The 26,267-nt window shown below is 25.6% G+C and overlaps 2 protein-coding genes across 4 annotated transcripts; one reads left to right on the top strand and one right to left on the bottom strand.

Annotated features, from left to right (window-relative positions):
• Positions 1-49: 49 nt before the first annotated feature.
• Naxd (NAD(P)HX dehydratase) lies at positions 50-2,759 on the top strand. Its single transcript, XM_074254026.1, has 3 exons — positions 50-303; positions 384-1,355; positions 2,587-2,759. The coding sequence occupies exons 2-3, from the start codon at positions 415-417 to the stop codon at positions 2,633-2,635; spliced, it is 990 nt and encodes a 329-aa protein (XP_074110127.1). The 5' UTR covers positions 50-303; positions 384-414; the 3' UTR covers positions 2,636-2,759.
• On the bottom strand, positions 2,753-19,483 carry Nkcc (sodium potassium chloride cotransporter). 3 transcript variants are annotated; one of them, XM_074254025.1, is made up of 16 exons: positions 19,467-19,483; positions 12,077-12,220; positions 10,927-10,987; positions 10,111-10,366; positions 8,765-9,018; positions 8,250-8,690; positions 7,061-7,292; positions 6,779-6,900; positions 6,455-6,654; positions 5,645-5,792; positions 5,162-5,403; positions 4,579-4,899; positions 4,402-4,505; positions 4,209-4,323; positions 3,514-3,774; positions 2,753-3,434 (listed from the first exon to the last, which is right to left on the bottom strand). In XM_074254025.1, exons 2-16 carry the CDS (start codon positions 12,208-12,210, stop codon positions 3,299-3,301), a joined length of 3,027 nt encoding a protein of 1,008 aa, XP_074110126.1. In that variant the 5' UTR covers positions 12,211-12,220; positions 19,467-19,483; the 3' UTR covers positions 2,753-3,298. The 3 variants fall into 3 exon arrangements, with proteins under 3 accessions (XP_074110126.1, XP_074110124.1, XP_074110125.1); XM_074254023.1 differs by lacking the exon at positions 19,467-19,483 and adding an exon at positions 17,513-17,681; XM_074254024.1 differs by lacking the exon at positions 19,467-19,483 and adding an exon at positions 15,446-15,788.
• Between the last annotated feature and the right edge of the window lie 6,784 nt (positions 19,484-26,267).

Genomic DNA, 26,267 nt, shown 5'->3' with positions numbered 1-26,267 from the left:
ATAATTACAATGACAAACAACAAGTTTAATTAAACATAAACTCCGATTTTAAAGCGTAGTATTATTATTCAATATTTAAACGACTTGTGAATTAGCGATTCATCTATCGCTCTTTTTTTTATCAGTCTATTTTTATTCTTAAAAAGTGTCAGTGGATAAAAATGAGCTGTTGGGTGCTAAATTCACTTGTTTGTGTCACTAGTAGAGGTTAAAAACATATTTATCGTTTAAAAATTTCAAAATTACTCCAAAATTTTGGTGTAAAAAATTTGTTCTTTTTAAAAAAAATTATTTTTATTTCACGTGAGTTATTTAACAATTTCTTCCATTAAATAAATAATAATAATGAATGTAATGATAAAAACTATAAAAAAAATCAACAGGTTCCACTTTGACTTTCCAAGAACCGTAAAAATGTCTTCTCAAATTTCATTAGACGATCGTATGTTAAAGTCAGTCCGTAAAATAGTGCCATCTTTGACCACAACAAAGTACAAGGGCCAGGACGGCAGGATAGGAATTTTCGGGGGTAGTATGGAGTACACAGGAGCGCCTTATTTCGCAGCAATGAGTGCATTCCGAACCGGAGCCGACTTGGTCCACATTTTCTGTACAAAAGACGCGGCAACAGCGATAAAATCTTTCAGCCCTGAGCCAATCGTCCACCCGCTTTTGGACCACACGGACGCGATCCGGCAAATCAAGCCATGGCTGGACAGACTGCACGTGATTTTAATCGGACCGGGTCTGGGAAGAGACGAGAAAATTTTCAAAATAATCGCGGAACTGATAAGCATTTGCCGCGAATTGAAGAAGCCCTTGATATTGGACGCGGACGGTTTGTTCCTGCTCTGCCAGAAGCCGGACTTGATCCGCGACTACCCGGGAGTGATAATGACCCCGAATGCGATGGAGTTTAGCAGACTGGTCAAGGCTTTTCTGGATCGCACGGTCCAGCCGGCTCCGGTTGTAAAAATTTCCGAGCTCAAGCATCTCGCGGACTCGATTGGGAAAAATGTGGTGATAATCAACAAGGGCGCGAAGGATGTCATCGTGGATGGGCAGAAGGGCAGCGAGGCCATAACTTGCGCGACCTCCGGCTCCGGAAGACGCTGTGGTGGTCAAGGAGATCTTTTAGCGGGCTCGCTGGCCGTTTTCTGGTGGTGGGCAATCACTGCTGGGCCTAGTGAGTGCACTATCTCCACTCCGGCTATCACTGCTGCCTACGCGGCTTCCAGGCTCACCAGGGAGTGCAATGCTAGTGCTTTCAAGGACAAACAGCGCGCTATGCTCACTACTGACATGCTAGAACACATTCATCCCGTTTTTACAAGACTTTTTGAAATTAATAATAAGTGAGAGCTTTTTCCCGAGATTTCAAGTTATTTATTTGTCAATTATTGAATTTTTATAAACTTATTGTGTTTTATTGGTTTAATAATTTTTCTCTTAATTCAAGTTATTTTTTTTTTTTTTCAATTTAGATTTTAATTAACAGATATTTGACGATTTTTATAATTTATTTTGACAGATTTTTAGTCTTACGGTTTACAATATTTAAACCAATACAAATTACATTTAGAATTTTTTTTTTTTTGGTAATTTTTCCTAAAATTCATCAAAAATAAATTTTTTTACAAATTTTTTTTTTTTTTCAATAAAGAAAAATTATATTAAAAAAATGAAAAAAATTTTTTAGTTTGTTTTACGCATTGAATACAAAAAAAGAAGTACTGAAAATTGGAGAACTTATGTAGACTCACTTTATTTAAAAATTTCGATTCACAGAAAATTTTATTTAACATTGAAAGTTTTAAAACTCATTAAAAAATTCATTTTTTTTTTTAAATGTTTGTTATAGTAAACCTGTTATTGAATAGAATTATTTGAAGAAAAAACATTAGTTTTTCAATTAGAAAACTAAACAATTGTCTGAATAAAAATTTTTACATAAAGAAATTGTAAAAATTTATAAATGCAAATCTTTTTCAATTTTTTAGCTGTAATTGATTTTCTATCATTAATTATTATTTTGATTTTATTAAATTATAGAAAATTGTTTTTACTAAAAAAAAAAAAAAAAAAATGTGGTACTGAAATCAGTAGACATGCGAGAATAGCAAATTGTCAACTATTTGTTAGTTTAAATATCATAAAAAATAATATTTTTATTTATCTTAATTTAGTCTAGACATTTCTTATTTATTTATATATCTCAGACTCACAAACAGCAATAATAAAATTTTAATCATAATTTTTTAAGCCGTTGTCAATATTGTGTAATTTAGTACAATCAAATTTATATTTTGTAAATATTGTGTAATCTAATAATTTACTAATTATCACGTTTTTTTTTATTTAGCGAAAAATGAAGGATCTATATAACTTTTGAATTGAGGCTTAAATACATTATAAAAATATTAACGCAGATTTTTGATTTTTCTGATCAGAAAATTTTTTTCAAAATTAAATTAATTATTGATGAAAAAACTTTTGAATAATTGACAAATAATTTTTGTCACTTTGCACTTTTATAAATTTTTAAAAGTTAAAAATTTTTGTAATATTATAAATTAAATTTTTTAGATTACCTTCTAATGGAAAAATACCTCGGATGAAGAGTGGAGAGTTATAAAAAAAAAAATAAATAAAATCAAGTCGTTGTTACTTTTTTAAAATTTATTTTTTAGATAATACAAATAATAAAATATTTTATATATGTGGTACAGTTTATAATATATGTTTTTAAAAATAAGAAATACTGGTTCTTTATTTACTTTAGTATATGTAAGATTTTTTAACTCTAAAAATAAAATAGTCTTATAAATTATAGGATTTAATAATAGTAAATAGTAATTCATCAGTTCATTGAAAAATAAGATACTTATTTAAATAATTGTCGAGCTCGTTATTTTAAAATGACTTCTATTTACAATCTGATAAATAATAAATAATTAAAAATTATTGTTGTGATTATATGACAGGTGTATTGTTAATTAGCTCGATATTTTTCCTCACTTTTAATGATTATTTTTTTAATTTTTAAATAGCTCGCATCTAATTATTCTTCAAAATTTTTTATTCAATTAAAAAAAAAATTAAAAAAATCACAAAAGCGATGAAAAAAAAAATTAATTTTTTTATACTAGACTCTACCATAAATTTTCTCATATTTTAATAGAGAGCGTGTCGTAAATAATTAATAATTAATAATTAATTATGACGTTTGTTCAAATAAAACAAATATTGACATTTTTTAATTTAAAAATCGTTCTAGATTTAAAAAATATTAAACTACTTAAGAGTAAAACGTTAATACAGAAGCATGATTCCCTCGTATTAAAAGTGTCGGCGGCATATCATGAGTTAAAGTTTCTAACCATGCCATATACAGCGGGGCCGAAACAGCTCCTTTTCTTGGCATCGGTAAGGACCTAAAAGTAAGTCGTTATTTGTTAAAAAAAAAAAACTGAAAAAAAAGTTCGAGTAAAAAATTTTGAATTTAACCCTTACATTACGACAAGAGTTGACTTGCTGGAATTTTCCAGCAACAGCTCTCTGAGACGCAACTGCCGATTTGTTTTGTCTTTTAATGTTTGTAATTCTAGGTCCGTTATCACGCAGTCTGTTGTGTCATTATCGTCTTGTCTTCTGAAATCAGTGATGAGTTTGTCGAAGAAATCTTGCGTTTCTTGTTTCGGCGGGATACTTATGTCGTCGACTATTTTTAAACTTGTGTATTTTATACGGAATTTGGCCATTATTTCTGCCATTCTGAAAAATTGATAAATATTTTTTTTAATATAATAATTTTTTCTATAATTTTTCGTAATTGTTAGCCTGTATTTCTCTCCAGGCATTGTTTGTGTCTGGAGGGAAAAAAATTGTTGTATTAGACTGGACACACGGAAAGAACAAGATGACACTGAATATCATCCCAGATTATACTCAGTGATATCTGTGGTGAAAAAAATTTCAAATAGTAGCTAGAAAAATCTAGATTATACTGAGTGATATCTGTATTACACTCATTATAATCTGGATTATACTCATTATAATCTGGATTACACTTATTGTAATCTGGATTATACTAGCTACTATCTAAAAATTTTTTTCACTCAGTATAATCTAGGATGATATCCAGTGTCATCTTGTTCTTTTCGTGCAGCCAATAAAAACTAAAAAATTAATAATAATAATAAACTCACTCTTTTTCTTCAGCTGAGCTTTCCTGTTTATGATTAGCTAGGGCAAATATTCGCATTTTACAATACTCCCAATTAGATCTTGTACTTATAATATATGGCAACAATATCGTCAATCCTAAAAAAAAGTACAAAAATAATTTCATTTTATTTTAAGTTGTAAAATAGCCAGAAGTAAATTATTAAATAATATTACCTCCATCATCATAGAGCCACCAAACATCAATAACCCCATTCTTGTGTTTCTTTTCAAATACAGTTATCATTTCGGGCCCTGCTAATATTCCATTCCTTTTTTCACTAAAAAAAAAAAAAAAAGAAAAAAAAAATTTAATACAAGTTCAAAATAATTTTTTAAAATTAAATAACTTACTACAATAATTTATCAGCAATGTGTTTCTTTTTATTCCTAAGCTGATCTCGAGCGCTTAAATTTGTCGGGGATTCCCGGACAGCAGGTCCACTTGATTCGCTGCCTGGTAAATAATGGGACCCAATTACAGGTACACTTTGTACCCTAGTAATCCGACTGCTCATCGACAAATCGCTGTCAGCGTGCATTAGAGTGCTGCCCGCTAAATCGTAGCTGCTTTGTACCAATTGTTCTTCTTCAACGTGGTTCAAAATATTCGATGTGTTTATTCCGTTTGGAAGGCGCAACATCGCGACAGCTAATTTTTGATCAAATGCATTGCTAAAATTTTATTCATAAGTATAATTGTTAACACAAAAATAATATATAATACACTTTTTAGTACATCGCTTGTAAGAAAAGATATAAAATTCTAAAGTTTAAAAATATTTTTTTCAATGTTGGAAAAGAAAATGAAATTTATAAATATCAATATTAAGAGCTCGAATTTTGACTCAATTTTTCTTTTCTTTAACAAAATTAAAAGATCATTTAAAAAGACTTTTAATAATAATAACAATTATTAATTCTGAACTAAACTTACTGAAGTATATTAAAGTACTCCTCGAGATCTTTATGGTTACAAGCGGCCCAGTCGGTTTTAAAGCCCATCAAAACGACATTAGGCACCAATTTACCAACGCCAGCCGCCTGCATCAAAGCAGAGGCTCCTTTTTCGAAGCTCAAATTGCTGATCACTTGGTAAAAACCCTTGATACGATGGCGATTCAGCCATTCATATCCACCGCGTAATCTTGCGAGTCTTGCTCGATAAGATATCGATGCCTATTTATTTAAAAAAAAATAATGTATCGTTATAAATGAATTTTTCAAGATTAATTTCTGTTTAATATAAATTATTATTTTTATTCGATTATCTTTTAGAAAAAAATGCAAGAATTTTTATCAAATGTTCTAATTGAATAAAAAAGCGGTCAGTAGAATTGTGTAGAAAAAAAATGATTAAGATTTATCAATCTTGGAAGATTAAATTATTTATTTTAAATTGAGTTGTTAAAGAACTTACTGTACAAACTTCTCCGGCAATAAGTAGCGAATTATGCTTCGTTATCAGATTCGCCAGATGCAATAAATCAGAACGTTTCTCTGGGAATCCCGAGAGACATAAAATTTGTGGTGCGTAATTTTTAACATGCTCATCAGTTACATTTAACCTGAAATATAAATTCACGTTCAAGTTTTTTATTAAAAAAATTAAAAAATTTAGTCTTTTATCCCCTGATTTGTTTTTCGTTTAAATAAACTGTTTTTTTATTACAATTTTTTTTTGTGTTAAATAAACTTTTAATAAATAAAAAAACAATATTCTATAAACATAAAATTTATAACTTTATCAGTATATTGTCTTCAATAATCCCAAATAAAATTTTTATAACTTGAATGTAATAAAACTGTAGAATATTTTCACTCTTCTGAAGTTAAATATGATATAAAAAATTTCGGTTTTTTAATAACCAGGACTAGAATATTTTAAGCCCTCCTTAATTATATAAATGCCTGTAGTTTAAATTCATTTATCGTCTACAATCATTTTTTGTAAATATTGAAGCTATATACTTTAATTTATTTTATTTAAAAAATAAAATTTTATGTTGAATATTAAATTTAAAAAAAAAAATTGATTTTTTTATAAGATTTTGTAATATTTAATGAAATTTTGGAAATAAAATTTCATACATTTTTTTTTATTTTAGGATTAAAATTTTATTAAATATTCCAAATTTTTAAAAAATTTAAAATAAAGAAATTTTTTTTTTTTAAATTAAAAATAAAAATAATTTTTTTTTTTTTAAATTTAAAGACAAAAATAATTTACCGATAAACAACAGATAGCGCAGTTTTGTAAATTTGCGCTTGAGTACTGCTTCCCCAATTGACATCGGGCTTACTGTAAACCACGATCAAATAGAGCCCAAATATAATAACCAGTGTAATGATAGAAGTAACCCAGTCAATTAAAAACATAAACGCTACGCAGAGGATAAAACCCAGGAGCGACAGCCACGTGTTATAATACTGCAAATAAGTATAAAAATAAAATAAAATACCAAGAATAGTATGAAGAGAAATAAGAACGAAGAAATAAGGATCTAAGTGAATGATTCGATAAAAATGAAATAAAATAAACTTATCAGATTACCTTGAATGTTGGTCTCCAACCAAGAGGTCTAATCAAGCCAGCATGGAAGGTACAGAAGTTTATCAGGGCATAAGAGGCTAAGTAGAAGTTTGAGATAAGAGGAGCCACTGCATTAAGATTCGCTGCAATAAAGTAATAACATTACGTCAATTTTTATTTAAATCTTATTTATCAACGTAATCTCGGTCTAGATTGATCTTGAAAAGATTGCTTAATGACATTGTCTGATTTTATTTTATTAGATAATTAGAGTTGTGTAGAGTAAGAGTTAAATAATCTTACCGATAAGAAGAAAGACCGCCGCGACAATGAATGTCAACACGTAACCGCGGTACGGCTCCCCAGATTTTCCGTATCCCTTGCTGAAGAATATTAATCCCGGGTAAATTCTGTCGCGCCCCAGTGCTTGAATCAGCCGCGGAACTGATAATAAATTCGTTAGAGCTGTTGATAATGTCGCTGCGAAGCATCCAGCATATATAAATGGTCCCCATATTGACATCAATTGCATTACCTGATTAATTTAGTTTATTATTCAAAATATCTTTAACAAAGGCTGCAAATAGATCCTGTCCTTGAGCTAAGTAATCTGATTTTCATTATCAATGTTACTGTTCATTTCATAGACAAGGCTGCCAAATTTTGAGCCGGTATTCGTCTTTTTTTTTAAGGATACACTGAGAGAAAATTTTTCTTTTTAAAAATCTGGGAAATTTTAGACAATTTTATTTCTTTGCTAAAGAAATACAATTTTTTCTCACAGTAACTTTTTTTTCTTGGAAAAAAGTATCTTTAAAAAAAATTTTAGATAGACAATTTGAAAATTTTCATCCAAAATTTTTTTTTCTCAAATTTAGACAACTTTTTTTCAACAAAAAAGTTACTGTAAGAAAAATTTTGATTTCTTCAATTAAGAAATAAAATTGTTTAAAATTTTTTACAAAATAATTTTTTGTCCCAAAAATTTTCATTTTTTCCAAAAAAAATTTTTTTTTCTCAGTGTATAATTATTAAAAAAAAAATGTATCGCTTTATTTAAAAATGTCAGATATTTTTTTCAGTGTTGGCTTGTCTATTTTGAATTAAAGCGACTGACATTTATTAAATTGTTTAAAATTTGCGTTAAAAAAAATGTTTACTCTGTTAATTGATTAAAAATTTGACATAGAAGATATACGAAAAAAAAAATTTTGATTGTTACATTGAAATTCAGACCTAAATATTATTTTTACACTACAAAGAAATTAATCTCAATAAAAAAAGTTGAAACAAAAATTCTACAGATTTAATTAGAATTTAATTAAACGCTTGCATATATATATGTCAGCCTGAAATTTAGTAAGTATGAATGAGTAAGCCGTAGTAACTCCGATAATAAAAAACACACTGAAGTTTTTATTTTATTTTTAAAATTTTCAAATGAGAACTAATTAGCATTAACATAAAAATTATTAAAAAATGTTTAACTTACAGAGAAGCTATTGTGAAGGCCGTACTGACAGTCGATCCCGGGAGTACAATTAACAATAGTATTGTTCACAAATCCACCGGCATCACGTAGAGCCGCGCCGCCAGCGAACAACACAAATGCAACGTAGCTAATCATGGAAATTAGCAGAGACAATAAAGTCCCAATTGGAATACTTTTAGCGGGGTCTTTTAAATCACCAGAAATATTAGCGCCCGCTTGGATGCCCGTTACCGACGGGAAAAATATCGCGAAGATCGAGAAGAAATTGTGTGTCGTGTTTTCAAAGTACCGGTAGTCTGAGTTCCAGTTTTTTTGGAAGACTTCGGTCGAAAACCCGATAAATCCTTTCGCTTTTGCGACTTCGTCGCGCGGGCCAATAATCGTGCCGATCATAAAGTCGAACATTGCGATCACGATTATTGCAATCAGGAAATTTTGAGCCTGGAAATTTTTAATTGTTTAGTTTTAAACAAGTTTCTGGTTTGTTGTTTTGTTGTTTCAGTTTTTGAACTTACTTTTGACTCCCATTCCATGCCGACGGCGCAAATTAGAATCATTACGAACAAAGCTATCGCTCCGATAATTCTTATGTCGTTAACGCCGCTGTCTATTATCTTGAGATCGTGACTTCTCAATAAATCGTTCATTGATTCACAAAAACCGATTGTGTTCATCGAAGCTGCTACTGCGTTCGCAAATGCGAAAACTAGTCCAATAGACGCTCCGAATTCTGGGCCTAACGATCTTGAAATAATGAAATAAATTCCTCCTGAAATATAATTAGTGCATTGAGCAAGCAATGTTTTTTTTTTTAAATAATTAATTGAAATTTTTCTAATTAATTTCATTAGTATAGTATTTTAATTACAGTTATTATTTTGTTAGATATAACCAACTAGATTACGTCTATTGGAAGTTTTTTTTTTTTTATTAAAAAACGGTATTATTAAAATAAATAATAAAATTTAGTCATTAAAAATTTTTTTGTATTTATTTAATGAGTTTTAGAGTACTAAAAAATTTTTTAAGATTTTTATTAAATTATTCAATGATTTGATACTTGATTTTTTACATCGTTCAAAATAATTTTTTCTTCTAAAAAATTTCCGAAATTTTTTTTTCGTAAAATAAATTTCCAAAAAAAAAATAGTATAAGCTCATCCTGATGTTACACTCATTAAGACCTTTCATTTGAGTACCCACATCAATTTTTCATATATTTTATATATATATATATATATATATATATATATATATATATATATATATATATATGTATATATAAAAAATATATGAAAATGCATGTGGGTACTCAAATGAAAGCTCTTGATGAGGGTATGATCGGGATGAGCTTATATCTTAAAAAACGTCAATAGTTATAAAAGTATAGTGTGATTTACATTATTTGATAAAGCAAAATTTTATTTATTTTATAGTTCACAAGTCACGGCAGTCACATAGTGCTAGTTATGAATAAAAATTTTCTGATTAACAAAATTTAAAAAAATTTTCTGAGCTTCCGTCAATTTTTTCCGATTAAAAAAGATTGTCAACATTATATGACGGAATAAAAAAAAAAAAAAAAAAACAGTAGCTAATTATCAATAAAAATTCCGTCATTGAATTCCTATAAAAATGACAAATTGAGCAAACAATAATTGATATATTATTACTGCCCGCGCAAAGCCGTTAAAAAAACATGAAACCGAGAGGAATGAAGAGTAAAAAAAGTGTGTAAAAACAACGAGGTGGAAGTATCGTGAAAATATAAACGAAGCGCGCCTTAATGTAAAAATAAAATAAAGAAAAATAAGAGAAAGAGAAAATAAAAAATAAAGTAAAGATAGTTGTATCAACACACCTCCCTTTACTTCGCCATTAGTACTAATTGCACTGAGACTGAGTGTTGTTATAACGCAGACGAGTGCTGATATGCCGATAATTAATAGCGACCATGATATCCCAGCCTGTGCAACGATCCAGGATAGCCGAAGAAATAACATAACACCCCATATATTAAGAAGACACGGAATCAATACCCCTTGTATCCATCCTAATTTTATTCCTGCGTGGATCGCTTGTCCTGGATTGACAATAGCCGCTTCAACGTTGGTATCCTACGCATTAAAAAGCATACATTTATTTTAAGGATATCCTTACCAGTAATAAAAATATATTTATTATTTTTTCTATTGTTCTGGGTGTTGAAATATTTATTTTTAAATTGGTGTGAAGGATGACTCGATTAAACTCAAAGATTAAGAGATTATAAGTTTATGCGTGAGTCTTTATAAGATAGGGACAGTTAGAGTTAATCAACTCTGTAAATTACCGTACGGTTAAAACAAATAAACGTAAATTCTGTTTATGTTTAAGTTTATATTTAATGGATATATGAGGTGTTACTATTACGTAGGGGAATGAGATTGTGTAAATGTGTATACAGAAAATTACCGGTTAAATCTGACGATATCTAGACACGTCGGGTTTTAACCGGCAGGATTACTTCTTTTTAGTTATTTTCAATAACAGGTTAGTATTCGAGAGAATAATGAGTGACGTGCTAAATTAGCACCTTCAAGCTTTGAGATATTGATTAATTTTTATTAACATTTTATATTGACAAGGATAAATTATTCAATGATAAATTATCAGAGATAAGTAATATATAACTTACTTTTACTGGGTTTCCGTCGTGCAAATCACTTAGAGATGGCCGCTTGGCACGTTTGCTCATTCTGTTTTTGATAGAAATTTTTTAAAATTATCTATACCATTAAAAAAACATGAAAAATTTGATGTTCAGGATAGTCATGTGATAAAATTAAATTTTTTAGTGAAATTTAGTGTCATTGCAAAGGTCTTGATTTGAAATTGTGCCTTTTCAAGGTTTCATGTCATTCTCATTGATAGTCAATTTATTATGATAAGTATTTAGGCTGCATTCGAAAATTCTCTATTTCTAAACACATAATTAAGAAATGACCTTGTATCTTGAGAACTATTGACATTTTTAAAGATATAAGCTCATCCCGACCTTACATTCATCGAGACCTTTCATTTGAGTACCCACATCAATTTTTCACATATTTTATATATTTATATATATATATATAAATATATATAAAATATATCAAAAATGCATGTGGGTACTCAAATGAAAGGTTTTGATGAGTGTAACATTGGAATGAGCTTATATCTTTAAAAACGTCAATAGTTGTAAAAGTACAGTGCAATTTAACAAAAGTCATTATTTAATAAACTGACAGCAATCACATAGTGACTGTAAAGTCGCTAGTTATTATTATTATTATTATTATTATTATTATTATTATTATTATTATTATTATTATTATTATTATTATTATTATTATTATTATTATTATTATTATTATTATTATTATTATTATTATTATTATTATTATTATTATTATTATTATTATTATTATTATTATTATTATTATTATTATTATTATTATTATTATTATTATTATTATTATTATTATTATTATTATTATTATTATTATTATTATTATTATTATTATTATTATTATTATTATTATTATTATTATTATTATTATTATTATTATTATTATTATTATTATTATTATTATTATTATTATTATTATTATTATTATTATTATTATTATTATTATTATTATTATTATTATTATTGACCATCCAGACTGTGATTTAAAATCATCGATGTTTTTTATTTTTTTGGCAAATCTAATACACTTAATTGACCAAAAAAGGGTTGAAAAATTGATTAATGAGCCTAATAATTATTATTGATTTTATATTTGTAAATTTCATTATAACAGTACCTGTAGTATTCCATACGGGGGACCACATCCCACAAGCCGGTTACGCTTAACGACATCGAAGACTTTTTAGCATTAATGTGATTTTGATTATTAGCTTCGTCAGATCCATTTTGATTTTGAAAGCTGTCCTCCATTCCAGTGATCCTGTAAATTTATTTTTTATCGGCTTTAGTATGCTAAGCCTCTACTTATTTATGATTTAAAACTCATCCGTCAGTTTTTTAAATTTTTATGCGCTTATACAAAAAAAAAATTTTTAATAAAATTTGCATTTTTACCAAATTGTCTTCAGTATTTTAAATCAAAGTATTTTACTTTCTTACAAATTCTCTTAAATTAAAAAAAACATTTAAAATATTTGTTAAAAAGTTGAGTTCAAAAATCTTTTCCTAATTTTTTTTTATGACTAAATCTGTAACAGTATCAAATAATTTTGTCTGTTAAAAAAATATATTTACAAAAATAAATAATCACTCGATTATTTATTTAATAAAATTAAAAACCTTTTTTTAACTCTTATATATTATTTACATTATAAATAACATTTTTTATATCGTAAAATTTAAAAATAAATCCCCGAGAGTAAAAATATAAAAACTTTATAACTTCCTTGTCCATAAATTAAAAAAATGATGATTTACTTGCTTTCAAAATTGTCAGGAGAACAATAACGTGCAAATAAATACGTAGACATTGAAGCTCATAATAAACATTAAAGCAACAGTTAAACTTTAAAATAATAAAAAGTAGAATTGTCTGGTTTTGATCCAACATACGCGTTAGTATCGAAGCTCACCTCAGAGACGTGTTTATTTTCTTTGGAGTAACTCAATGTATATTACTGATAATATATGATAATATGATTGATAGTGTTTATATTATTTTACCCATCAAGCTTTATTTATTGTATATTATTTGTTCTGATTTAAAAAAATAAAACAATGGTCAAAAATTCAATAATTTTGTCTGAAAAAAATAAAATTAAAATTTTTATTAATTAAGAAATTTAAAATTTTTAAATTACTGTTTTTTTATTGGGTCTAAGGAAAAATTACGAGACATTTTTTTTAGAAAATTAAACGTTGAACAATTTTTAGTTAAAAAAATTTTTATACGACAAATATTTTCGCGCTAATATTTAAAATTTGGCGCCATTAATTATTAATTATTATTTTGAATTTAAGGCAAATTTAAAATTTATTTTTGTTAATAAAAATATTGTAAAATAATCAGGAAGTTAAGCAATCTTTAAGTGAAATGTCTGCCAAAATAAACAGCTTATCGATAATTTTAATCATTAAATTAAACTCGAAATTTATAATTAAATAGCGGCAGATAAATCTTCCTTTAACGCAATGAATTTAATTAGAAAAAAAGAAATAAAAATACAATAGCGTCTGGATTAATGGGGAAAGATCTCTCAATATTACAAAAAATTAGGGTAATGCAAGGCAAGACCATAAATATTTTCTTTACTTAATATGTATACGCATAGATGTAACTTTTATCTATAAAATAATGAGATGACTGTGTGGCTGTAATAAAAAAAAATATAAATAGATGAGATGTAGGTGAAAAAAAAAAAAGAGAGAAAATATTATACTAAAGTACAAGTATGAATTTATATTAAGGATTTATATGGTAAGGGGCGTATTCTCTTTTGTACTTTTGTCTAAGATACCGATCGATCGATGACGAAAAATTACTTGGTCAGGAAGTTGAGAGTCAAATACATCAACATCAAAGTCTAACACTGTTTTGTTAGATGCGTATATGAAACTGTAATAAGTATAGTGCGCAAACTTTTATATAGATATGAATCACTTTTTGTTGTGGATAAGATGTCAAAATTTTTTTTATTATCGAATATTTAATATTATTTATGGAATTTTTTTTTATTATCAACGTTTAGATACACAAATTTTGGGTTTAATTAATTTTAAAGACAGTTTAATTCATGTATTGAAAAAAATCTGAAAAATTATCCAAAAAATTCAAGTCAATATTTTTTCAAAATTTTTGCAAGAAAATTAAAATAATTGTATAAAAAGTTTTTTATAAATATTTTTTTTTAATTATCAATTTAAGGAGCAAGTTCGTCATAACATAAAAATTTTTTTGCACGGAAATAGTCTCATTACTTATAGCCCGTGCTTTATTGAAATTTATTTTGAATTCTTAAGATATTAAAGTCTTAAGATATGTTATATCAGAAAAAAATTCTCTACACTATTAAAAAAAATTAATTTGATTAAAAAAAAATTTTTTTTTATTTTTTAATCAAGCAAAATTGCACAAAAAAATATTTCTTAAAAATTTCTCTTCTTTACTTAATTATCCTAACAACAAAAATTATTGAATAAATAAATATAATTTATTTTTTTTTCAATTTCAAATCAATTCTTGGTAAATTCTTCTCCGTTAAAAAAAAAAAATTCTTCTATAAAAAAAAAAATTAATCTGTCCTTGCAAAATTCTTCAGATTAAGTTTTTTTTTTTTTTTTTTAAGATTTTACAGGAAGATCTATAAAAAATGCACTCAATATTTTTGTTTTTACGACCTTGAAGATATTTTTATTAATACGTAAAATATAAAATTTCATAACAGGATAATTTTTTTTTAAGACGTCTCGACTTTACGATCATAAAAACTGACATTAATTCCAGACATACCGACTTTGTTTTCCGAAATTTTATTTGCTACTCAACATTAAAAAAAATTTTTTTACGATTATTTTCGATCGAAAAATATGATTTTTTTTTCCCCCTGGGAGTATAAATATTTACAACTTATTTAAAATGAATATTCTATGTACTAAAAATATGCATATATTTATTTTTAAAGAAAAAAAATTGACTTGAATCAAATGAAAAATTTTTGAACCAAGAAAATAATTTTGAAAAATTTAATTGATCTTGAATCAAGACTCAAATAAATTTTTCTTTCTGTGTAGTATATAATAAAAAATGAAGTGAAATTTGAAAATAACTCGATACAATTTAGCCGTAAATTTATTAAATAAACTCCGCAAAATATTTGGCATCAATTCTAAAATTATTTCCACTGCAAGTACATAATATATGTTTGTGTTATGTGATGAATCAGTAAAAGCTTTCATTCATGCAATATTATTCATCCCCCGTTACGACGATGAAGAAGAACAAGAAGAACTATTATATTATATTAAGTAAAAATGAAGAGAAGAAAAAGAAGGATAAAATAAGGAAGAAATAGAGAGAATATAAGGGTCAAGAAACGTCTAATGGAGTTTAGTAATAAAACAAAAGTCGTTAAACTATTTTTTACTGACAAACTTGGTGGTTAAAATTTTATTAAAATATTTCATTTAATTTTTCAAGATAACTCACGTTTTTTCCGAGTCGATTTTTTTTGAATCCTTAGAAATAAATTTCAACGATATTAATAATAATTGACACTTATTTATCACATAAGGCAAAACTTTAAGCTCACTATCGATTTTAGTGGATCGATCCGACCGGAGATTTTTATTAAAAATTTTAATTGTAATAATTTGAATTGTAATAATTAAAGTGATGGAAAATTGAAGCAAAAATTAATAATTAAGCAAGCACTGTTTATGTTGACAATTAATAGAGACACAATATTGTAGGGAAGATCAATGACCGAGAGAAGTTGCGGCGAGGATCTTAAATGTGATCCTAGTGGCACGAGTGAAGTCTGTGATCATGAAACCTCCGTGTTTGTGCTCTGGTTCTGATTCACCCACGAATAATGTTAAAGAAGCATGCGTCGTTGAATTTCCCTTTCTCCGTGTAAAAAAAGGGAAATTCACTATTCACTATTCGCTGTTTATAGCTTGTGATAAATAATAAATAATAATAATAATATTGAAGAAAAAGAAGCCACTCATTTATTGGAAATAAATAACGCTATAATAATTGTAATTACCGACAAATGTAAATACACGTGCGTGGTATTATTTATGGACTCTAAGTTAAACTTTGGTATGCATATGGTATATATTTATACTTGTGCTTATATTCTTTGCCTCGACCTCTACCTCCAACGCTAGAGTATGCTCTTCTTATCCCTACATCCAAAAATAAGCTTATAGTTTTATTATTATTTTTATTTATTTAGACTGGCAATTATTTGACATTGGAATTTTAAATTTCGACAACCCCCGTGATGTCATCAGATAGTTGGGGTTTTACGTCGATTAATTATTCATAGAGTTTTTATTTTGAAGATTTTTTTTTTTTTTTTTTTTTAGAGAAAAATTAATCTCTTTATTTAAATTTATTGATAATTTGAAAATTATTTTAAAAGGTTAATCGAAAGCAATTTTAATGAATTATGAATGGTTACTTTTTTAAGAAATGTTACTATTTTAGAATATGGATTCTCTAAAGATGTATCATAAATTTAATAATAATAATAATTTAATTTCGAGATAAAATTTTTTGTCATAGGAAATTATTCAGAATCTGAGTCAGATTTTTTTTTTATTTACTTATTTATTTTCAGTATTAAGATGTACTATTTTTATAAATTTCCGAACAAATTTTTGCCTAGAATCTAGAGCAAATACTTAGAAATTTTACTCAGTAAAAATTTGTTGAGATTTTTAATTAATTTGAAATTTCCAAAGTTAAATTCATTCCAAAAAATTTTATCTATATTGTTAAAAAAAAACTTCCACGAAGTGAATTCTTATTTTTTTTTAAATAAAAATAAATAAATAATTTTTTATTATTTAAAAATTAAAAAATGCATATTTAGAGATTATTAAAATTAATATAAATTTTTTTTTTAATTTAATTTAATAAATAAATTTTAATACTTAAAAAAAATGACATTAATATTTTTGTTATTTTTATGAGTCCCTGAAAAAAATACAAAAGTAATTAATTTTTGTAACTAATCATTATAAAAATGAAGAAAAAAAATATTAAAATTTGGTTCAATTTTTTGAAGTCAAATTTTTTTTAAAAATACGATTATTATTTACAAACAAACTTGAGATAAATTTTTTGAAGTATTTGTTTAGATTTTTTACAGTTTACATAAAAATAAATTATGAATTTTTATGCAAAAATAAAATAATTAAATTTTCAATTCAATAAATGACAATTGATGAAAAATTTCTCAATAAAGAAAAAAATATTTAAATAATTAGAAATTTATTTATTATATAAAACTATTTCTTATTTATTAAAAAATAAATTCAAAGTCTATAAAATAAATAAACAGTTAGCCTTAAAGTAACTCACGAGCACCACACGAAGGTCTTTAATAATTAATTAATACATTCAAAAATAATTCACAACAATTAAAAAAAAAAAAAAAAAAAAAAAATTATTAAAATTTAACATAACTTGAACTTTAGTTAAAAATTCGTCACCCAAAAAAATTACAAAAAAAATCAATCAGAATTAATTAATTAATCATACCTGCGTAAAAGAGAAGGTTTGCGCTTTTTATTAATTTTATTCTCCATTTTGTCAAAGTGAACAAAAAATTAAAAGCAACAATCGAGAAAAAAAAAAAAAAACAATAACCGAACCGCGGAAACGTGAAATCACGTTCGTGTATCGCGTTTCAAGCTCGACTATCACCTTTTTCAACGTAAACTCTCCAATATATACACTGTTGAGGTAACTTAAAAGACATACATGTACACACGTACAAAGATGTCATTTAGCTGACGATGAGGAAATTCTTTATCGTATCCAGCTGGCCGCTAGGTAATGCACCATCGTTCGTCGTTATAATTTTTTTGTACATTGATACTACTCTACTTCTTCTCAATTTTCCGTCCACGTTTTTTTAGTGTGTATGTACCGTGGGTATTTTAACAATAAACACTTAAAAACATCTAAGAGCCTCATATCACCTTGGCTCTTTTCTAGGTATATCTACCGAGTGATAAGTGCTCTTATTTTTATTTTTACATACTCGATAAAGTAAATTAGATGAAATACTTTGTGTACAAACATAACAGACGCAAATATATATCTACTCACGGGTATATAATTATTTGCACGCTAATTTTCTTATCGGGAAACCCATTATCTGTATTAATCCATTTTCGTTGTTACGTCGTTACGTTATTAAAGGCGAATGTCTGTTTCCCGATGAGATATGTGCGATATTTTTTTATGTAAACGCAAATGTAACGTTAAAATTTTTTTATTTTTGTTTACTTTAAATAATTTTCATTTTTCCGATTTGTAATAGCAAAAATAGTCTTTTTGTTTATTATTTATTTTTTTTCTTTTAAATTTAATGAAATAATTTCCATATAAGTTTTGTTAATAAAAATTGAGTTTTTTTCTTTAAAATAAACTAGCCTTCGATTTAATTTTTCAAATTAAATCCTTCTAATAATTGCAATCAGCCCCTCATATAAATTATAAGTAATTGAATAAATAATCTGCACAACTATTAAATCAACAAAGCTTACAATAACAGGGAAAAGTTACCATTAATAAATATTTTTCTAAGTTGAAAATAAATTTTTATTTCTTATATAACTATTGAACGTACTAAGTGTAAGCTAAAAGTAATAATAAATTTGCGTAATACCCACTAATATTTAAACTCCTAATAAAATGTTTAATTTATAAACTTTATGGTCCAGGTTAATTTCAAAAAAAAATTTTAATATAAATGTAAGTCTTCACAAATAGCCTTAGTTCATCTCTTTTTTCTAGTTATTAAGCAACTTTCTTAATTTATTGTTTTTAAATATAGAAATTTTGGATTATATAAAATCATATTTTACTTAATTATTGTAAAGACGAGACTTAAAGACAAAAAATAAGACTAAGAATCAAGACAAAAGATAAGACAAATTTTAAGACAAAAAAATAAGACTAAATTAAATTTCAATTTTTTGTTAATATTTTTATTTCTCAACCAATAATCACGGTTAACTTCTCCAGGGTTGGTCTTGGGGCAAAACACTTCAAAACTTCTTTTTAGAGAATTTTATTCTTGTCATATTTTTTGTCTTGAATTTTAGTCTTAAAATATGTCTGATTTTTTGTTTTAAACTTTTATTTAATTTTTTGTCTTAAAATCTGTCTTAGTTTTTGTTTGGAATTTTAGTCTTCTTTTTTATTTTGAAATATTGTCTTAAATTTTTTTCTTAAATTTTAGTTTTATTTTTTGTCTTAAAATTTATCTTAGTTTTAGTTTTGAATTTTAGTCTTCTTTTTTATTTAAAAATTTTGTTTTAAATTTTTGTCTTGAATTTTAATCTTATTTTTGTCTTAAGTCCAGAGTTAAAGACCCTTTGGGCTATTGGGCTTAAATAAAGGCAATAAATAAATAACTAACTAAATAAATAATCGACAGTATTAAATAAATAATAAGCCGATACCAAAAAATACCAATATTTACTCGTGAGTATCCAACTTGAAAATAAATAACAAAAACAAGAAAAAAAAAAAATAAAAAAACCAACAACAGAAATGTTGATGGTTTAGTGTCACTCTATTAACTAAAATATATCCATCACCAAATCAGACATTTATACCAAGTGAGTAGAAGCATTTAATAAATAGCCGACCCCCTCGCCGATAAATTGCCAGCACCACTTTTAAGTTAGTTAACCCCGTGGTGAACTTGTACACATAAACAATGGCGTAAGTTTCTTAACAACTATTATCAGAGACACCTTCTATCCCTTACATCATCTTCGCATCTTCCATAACTGTCTCTCTTTATTTTATTCCTAAGTTGAGTATCATCGTACAATATACAATACGTTCGGCGTCTAATTAATTGTCTGTTACAATTACTCACTTCACATCAATAATCGTGACAGAGCGTCCTTAAATGTAAGTCTAAGTGTCATTCGATGATTAATAATTTTCATTTTTATTACTTCCAAATAATCCGCTGAGCTAATTAGTCAATTAATCAATTAGCGCTAACAAGATAAAAAATTTATTTATCTTGATTACATATTTTTAGTCGGCGGGTTATTATTGTTTCCATGATCTCGTTGACTCGGGTTTATTTATCGTAATTTTAAAACACGTGCTGGATAAAATTGGAGTGTCAGAAAAACGTGAATCATTATTGTGTGCTATGGACACTGTACTAGAAATTGCCAGATATCTCAATTGTTGACGCGTTTCAATTTAAATATAAAGACCAAGACGGAGCCGGATGAAACTGCGTCGAGTGACCAATCTTAAGCTTTATAGTGCTTATGTACTTAATCTACATTGTGGAGAATAATATGATACACGCTTATGTATCTACTTATTTTACAGTTACTTCACTTTTATTAGACTCACATTTGTCATTATTCATTATATTGTCTATCTAGTCATTTAATATTTGATTATCTGAGGCAGATTCAACAGAATTTTTTTATCATATATGATAAAAAAAAATTAACTTGAATCAAGACAAAAAAATCCTAAGACAAATTAAATTTACTTAAATCAAGTGAAATTTCTTAGTTTAAGAATTTTTTAACTCAAACCAAGAAGATGAAATTCTTCAAAATTATTTACTTGATTCAAGTAAATTTTTTTTTCTGTGTACTGAAATTATTCGACACTTCACTATTTTTTTTAAACAATAACTGATTGTTTTTTGTAATTTTTACACGTGAAATTTTTTTTCTACAAATTTACTTGTTGAAAAAAAATTTAATTGTCTTAAATTTTGGTAAGATTTTAGCAAGATTTCCCTACTGAAATTTTTAGTAAAATAAATAAACTATATTTTTTATTACTCACCTTAAGTGATTCATGTTGATCAAACAATTAAGTAAATTTAATGCCACTACCAGGAAAAAAACAAAACATAGTAATTATTAAGAATATATTCCATTTAGAAGCTTTAAAGTATACTAAAATGACATTTTATTTGGTATCATAAAAATATCATTCAGTTATTGAGTTATCAAAGACGTATTTAAATGATTTAACGAGATAAGTGATTAGGCGCGTGATAGAAGATAATTTTATTGATTAAAAAATTTTATTTCCCGCGGGGAAAAGAAAAAGTATTCCATACATCTACTTTTTTTTATTAATTACTTAATTATTGATACTTACTACTTATTACTGATATTTTTAAGGTCAGTATTTGATAGTTAATTTCCATTAATTTTTTTCTAGTGTTAAAATAATTTAAGTAATAATTTTATAGATATTTTACACGCTTAATAAACTTGAATGCAAATTTTTATATATTAACATGTAAATTAATGTTAAAAAATTTTTTTCTTGACATTTTTAAGTATTACAACAATAAAATAATAATAATTGCATTAAAATCCTGAAAAAAAATTTTTACGTAATTAATCTTATTATCGATAATTATTATAATTATATTGATAATAACCATGTTTTCAACATAATTAAAAAAAAACTCATTTAAAAAAAAAAATTATTTTAATTAAAATTTTTTTACATAATTATTATAATTATGAATATCATGCAAAAAACGGAAGTGATAAAATGTTAAAAGTTATCATTACCTAAAATTGATGTATTTGCACGGAAGAAATACAATATGACGACCGACTAGTACATGTTAAATAATAAAAATTGAAACAACGCTTCAAATACAAACAATATTAATTCGAACCATTAAAAATCATAGCAATCAATATTTTTATTTCTCCTTTTTTGCTGTAAGATTATTGCTATCATATTCAATTGTTATTAGTTATTGCTTATTACTCTTATTAGTATCATCACTGACTCATAGATCTTGATCAAGAAATTGAAGCGAATTTGTCGCTTTATTCCGATACTCTCTAACACGTTCTATCGTTGCCGTAGTTTATTATAACAGTATCGAATATTCATAAATTGTGATTCAATCGATCAAACTACAGTATCAATTATTAATTAACATGCACGTTATATTGAAATAGAAAAAAATCATTACTTATTTTTTTACATTTTCTTTATTGTTATTATTAATTATGATGATGTTGCAATGCAACACTGTTACGCGACTGAACACGTGGCTTACTTAGATTTTATACATTTTTGAGTGAGTTCTATTTAAAGACCGCAATTTTAGTACTGAATAAATAATAATTTTCTTAGCTCTAGATTTCATGAATAAAGCCTTAAATAACCTGAATAATAATAATAATAATAATAATAATAATAATTTGTTAAAAAAATTTTATTTTTCAAGTGAAACTTAATTTTTTAAAAAAATTTATTAGAATAAAATTTTTAGTAATAAACATTTTTTTTTAGCTCTAAATTTAATAAATAAAAAATTATTTAATATCCTAAATAATGTTTTTTTGTAAAATATTTCAAAGTATTTTTTATTTGAATTTTTTAAGTTCATTGTAATTGTTTTAATTATAATAATAATAATAATAATAATAATAATAATAATAATAATTTGTTAAAAAAAATTTTTTTTTTTCACGTGAAAGTTAATTTTTAAAAAAAATTTATTAGAATAAAATTTTTAGTAATAAACATTTTTTTTAGCTCTAAATTTAATAAATAAAAAATTATTTAATATCCTAAATAATGTTTTTTTGTAAAATATTTCAAAGTATTTTTTATTTGAATTTTTTTAATGTTTTAATAAGTTCATTTTAATTGTTTTAATTAATTGTATTATATTTTACACATAGGTTAGCTGATGAAGTTAGAATTATGCTGACGAAACGTTGTAAATTTTGGAATAAATTTATCTTAACAAGAAAAAATAAATAAATTTAAAAGAAAAAATTAATTAATTGATTTGGTCTACTGTATCCTGATTTTATTCTTTAAAATCCTAAATAATGATAATTCAAGCTGCTACATATATTTAAGAATAAATTAATTAATTAAAAAATTTTCTACAAGTATAAAAATAGCGAATAAACTACAACTTGTTAATCAACTAGGACAATAAAAAATATATTGTAATAGATCAGAACAATTGGGTCTAAAAATACTTGATTATCTTCAACTTCATGAACTATTATTAAACTATTTATATTCTAAAATGTCTAAATAAAAAAAACAGTAAAATTTTTTTAAGCTCAATAAAAATTACAGAATTTAAAATGCTAAACAGTAGATCATAAAAACCTACAATTAGTCAATCTCGGCATTAAACACGAGATCATTAAAAATAAGAAAAACAAATGACGATCGTGATCGTTAGCGTCGCATTAATTTTTCTTCTATTTATCTTCCGTTTTCATTAAACATTTCATTTTGTGTTCCTTGAAAATTAATATCGTATGACGCGATTAAAATACGCTGTATCTACTAACTAATATGAAGACAGCGATGTTTGATTACTTCTGACGAGTCTCGTGATGATAATGACCTACATGTGTAGTCATTTGTATGTCGGATGTAACCCACAATTTCACCTCGTGATTGTGATATTTTATATTAAATCTTTGTCGTCTTCAAAGTTTAAGCATTGTTATGAATTAACATTATCAAGATCCTTGTGAGGACTGCGGTGTTTCATATGTAATAAATATACAAAAAAAATTAATATTATTTTCTTTAATTTAAAAGAATAAAGTAAAATCATTTATTTTTAATTTCCATTTAAAGCTTTCACAAAATATGTCGGGATAAGAATTCAAATCTCTCTGCGCTAAGGATAAAAACTTAAGGACCTAAGGATGTTCTTGGCTCGAGACAATTTGACAGAAACGTTGCCTCAGAATGTTCAGGGTTCGAGTCCGGGCTTGGGTATCCTGTAAAAAAATATTTTATAATAAATTTATTCAATTTTCTGACAAAAATAATGTTTGAAAAAATCACCGAGCCGAATTTTATGGATTTATTTTTTTATAATCAAAATTAAAGAGATTTTAAGCTTTTCTATGCGACAAAAATTAAAAAAATTCAGAGAAGTAATTCGTAATAAAGTTTATAAGGATTATTATCCAAATAAAATGGTTTTAATAATTAAATAAATATAAAAATGATCTAGTGTTTTGATAAAACAGTTAACTTGATTAAAATATAAAAATTTCGAACCAAGAAAATTATTTTGATGACTCAGATCGTCTTAAATAAAGAAGAAAAATTTTTTTCTTGATTAATAATTATGATTTGTAAAAAAATTAATATTTTTTAATATAAAGCCAAAAAATAAATTAAAGTTACTTTTTAAGTTAAAAAAATAATTAATTAAATTGAAAATTAATTTACTTTCAAATAAAAATGTTTTTTTATTGTGATAAATTTTTTTTTCAATGAAAAAAATTAATTGAAATAGAAAAAATGGTTTTTTGAATCTCATAAAAAATTTTAAAACGTTGTTGGTTAAAATTAATTGTTTTTTTGTGTATTGTAAAGAAACTGTGTTTAAAAACATTGAATAAAGAATGACCTCGTTGGATTTCTGTCAATATTTTGATCATAAGCTTAGCACTTTCCGAATATTACAGCTTATATATTTTTATTGTATTCATACTTATAAATCACAAGTTACAAGTCATATAATATAAATATAATTATGAAGACAAATCCATTCCTCTTTAACTGGCCATGTAAAGTAAATGGTAAATGGTAACTGATGCTCAGAACAGAACACTCAGGATTCAACAGCTCTAAGCCAGATATATCCAGTTTAATCCAGTGCCTATACATACGCTATCACCTGGATTCCCCTGGTGTGCAATCCGACATTCATTTTTATTTTTTAAGCCTATTTAATTGTAATATAAATATTATTAATAATAGTACCACCAGCTGTAATGATTATTATTAATAATTTATAGAAAAAAAACCCATATATGTTTATTTCATTAATTCACGAATGACGCACGATTTTTAAGTGCAGCCGCGGACTTCTAAGTATTAGACGCTGTTTTTAGTTTTGGGAATATTTATCAGATTGTTGGGGATTTTTCCGGAAATTACGGAAGTGATATGATTAATTAGAAGGGCTGAAATTGTTAAAGTTAAAGACATTTTCATTATTTTGATAAACATCTTATCAATCTAATGAAATATTAATATTAATAATTTTATAGAATTTTATGAATGGAAAAATTTTATAAATGATTTAATTTGATAAAAAAAAGTTATATAGTTAATTTTTGGTATTTTTTATTAAAAATCAATAAAAATTTGTGTGTGCTTGAATAGTTTTAGTAAAATTTATATAATTGTATCAATTGTGAATGTCAAGTCGGTAATTTAATTTCTGAGATGTGCAAAGTGTGTAGCGACATCTATTTAAAAGACGTATTACTTTTTCACGAAAGATAAAAGACCCAGTTATTGACACTTGCAATTTTATTTTAATTTAAAAAAAATGTCAACTTTAATAAATTAAGAAATATAATTTTTAAATTATAAATTTTAAGATAATTGGTTTTTTGAGAATATTTTACTTTTTTAATTAGAATAAAATTGCAAGTGTCAAATAATTGTGTCTTTTACCTTATGATGATTATATATCATTAGTTAATAAAAGAGATTGTGATAGAATATTTAGAGAGGATATATCTTACACTGAAAAAAAAAAAAAATTAACTTGAATCAAGAAAAAAAATTTCTTAAGCCAAGAAAATAATTTTAAAAAGTTTCATTGTTTTGATTCAAGACCAAAAATTCTTGAATCAAGTAAAATTAACTTAAACTAAGAAAAATTTCTTAGTTTAAGAATTTTTTTACTCAAATCAAGAAGATGAAATTCTTCAAAATTATTTACTTGATTCAAGTTAATTTTTTTTTCTGTGTAGGGTATCTTTTTTAGACACGACAGTAAATAAAGAAGATTTTTTTTAGTACCTCTGTGGATAAGTGAAATAAATCGGACTAGTATCTACTGGGGGTGTACGAATTTCATAAAGTTTATTATTTCAATTGATTAAAAAAATATAATCTTATTCGAGTGTAAGATTTAACAATTCGAAGGGTCCAAATAGTTAAAACTATTCGATGTATTTAAATTTTGAGTCAATACCTAAAAAAATGGATTAAAAGCTTTTATTACGGTTTAAAATTGTAATTATGATGTATAATTGCACGCCTCATACTGCGAAGCGTGTAAGGTAGCGTTTTACTCGCGATTCGTTGAGATCGAGCTATTTTGGGTTCTTTATAAATGTATAGATCATTACTATATTGTACTTATAAAAAAATATGAGCAGATGCACTTCGAAAAAATTCTTAAATTTTCCAAAAGATTCGCTCAAAGTTAACGTTAACTTTACGTCAACATTTATAAGTA

The sequence above is a fragment of the Cotesia typhae genome, unplaced genomic scaffold (assembly GCF_013202065.1).
Source record: "Cotesia typhae breed Kobodo isofemale line unplaced genomic scaffold, CoteBio_Ctyphae scaffold_13, whole genome shotgun sequence".
Taxonomy (NCBI): domain Eukaryota; kingdom Metazoa; phylum Arthropoda; class Insecta; order Hymenoptera; family Braconidae; genus Cotesia; species Cotesia typhae.
This window is presented reverse-complemented; position numbering and strand designations above follow the sequence as displayed.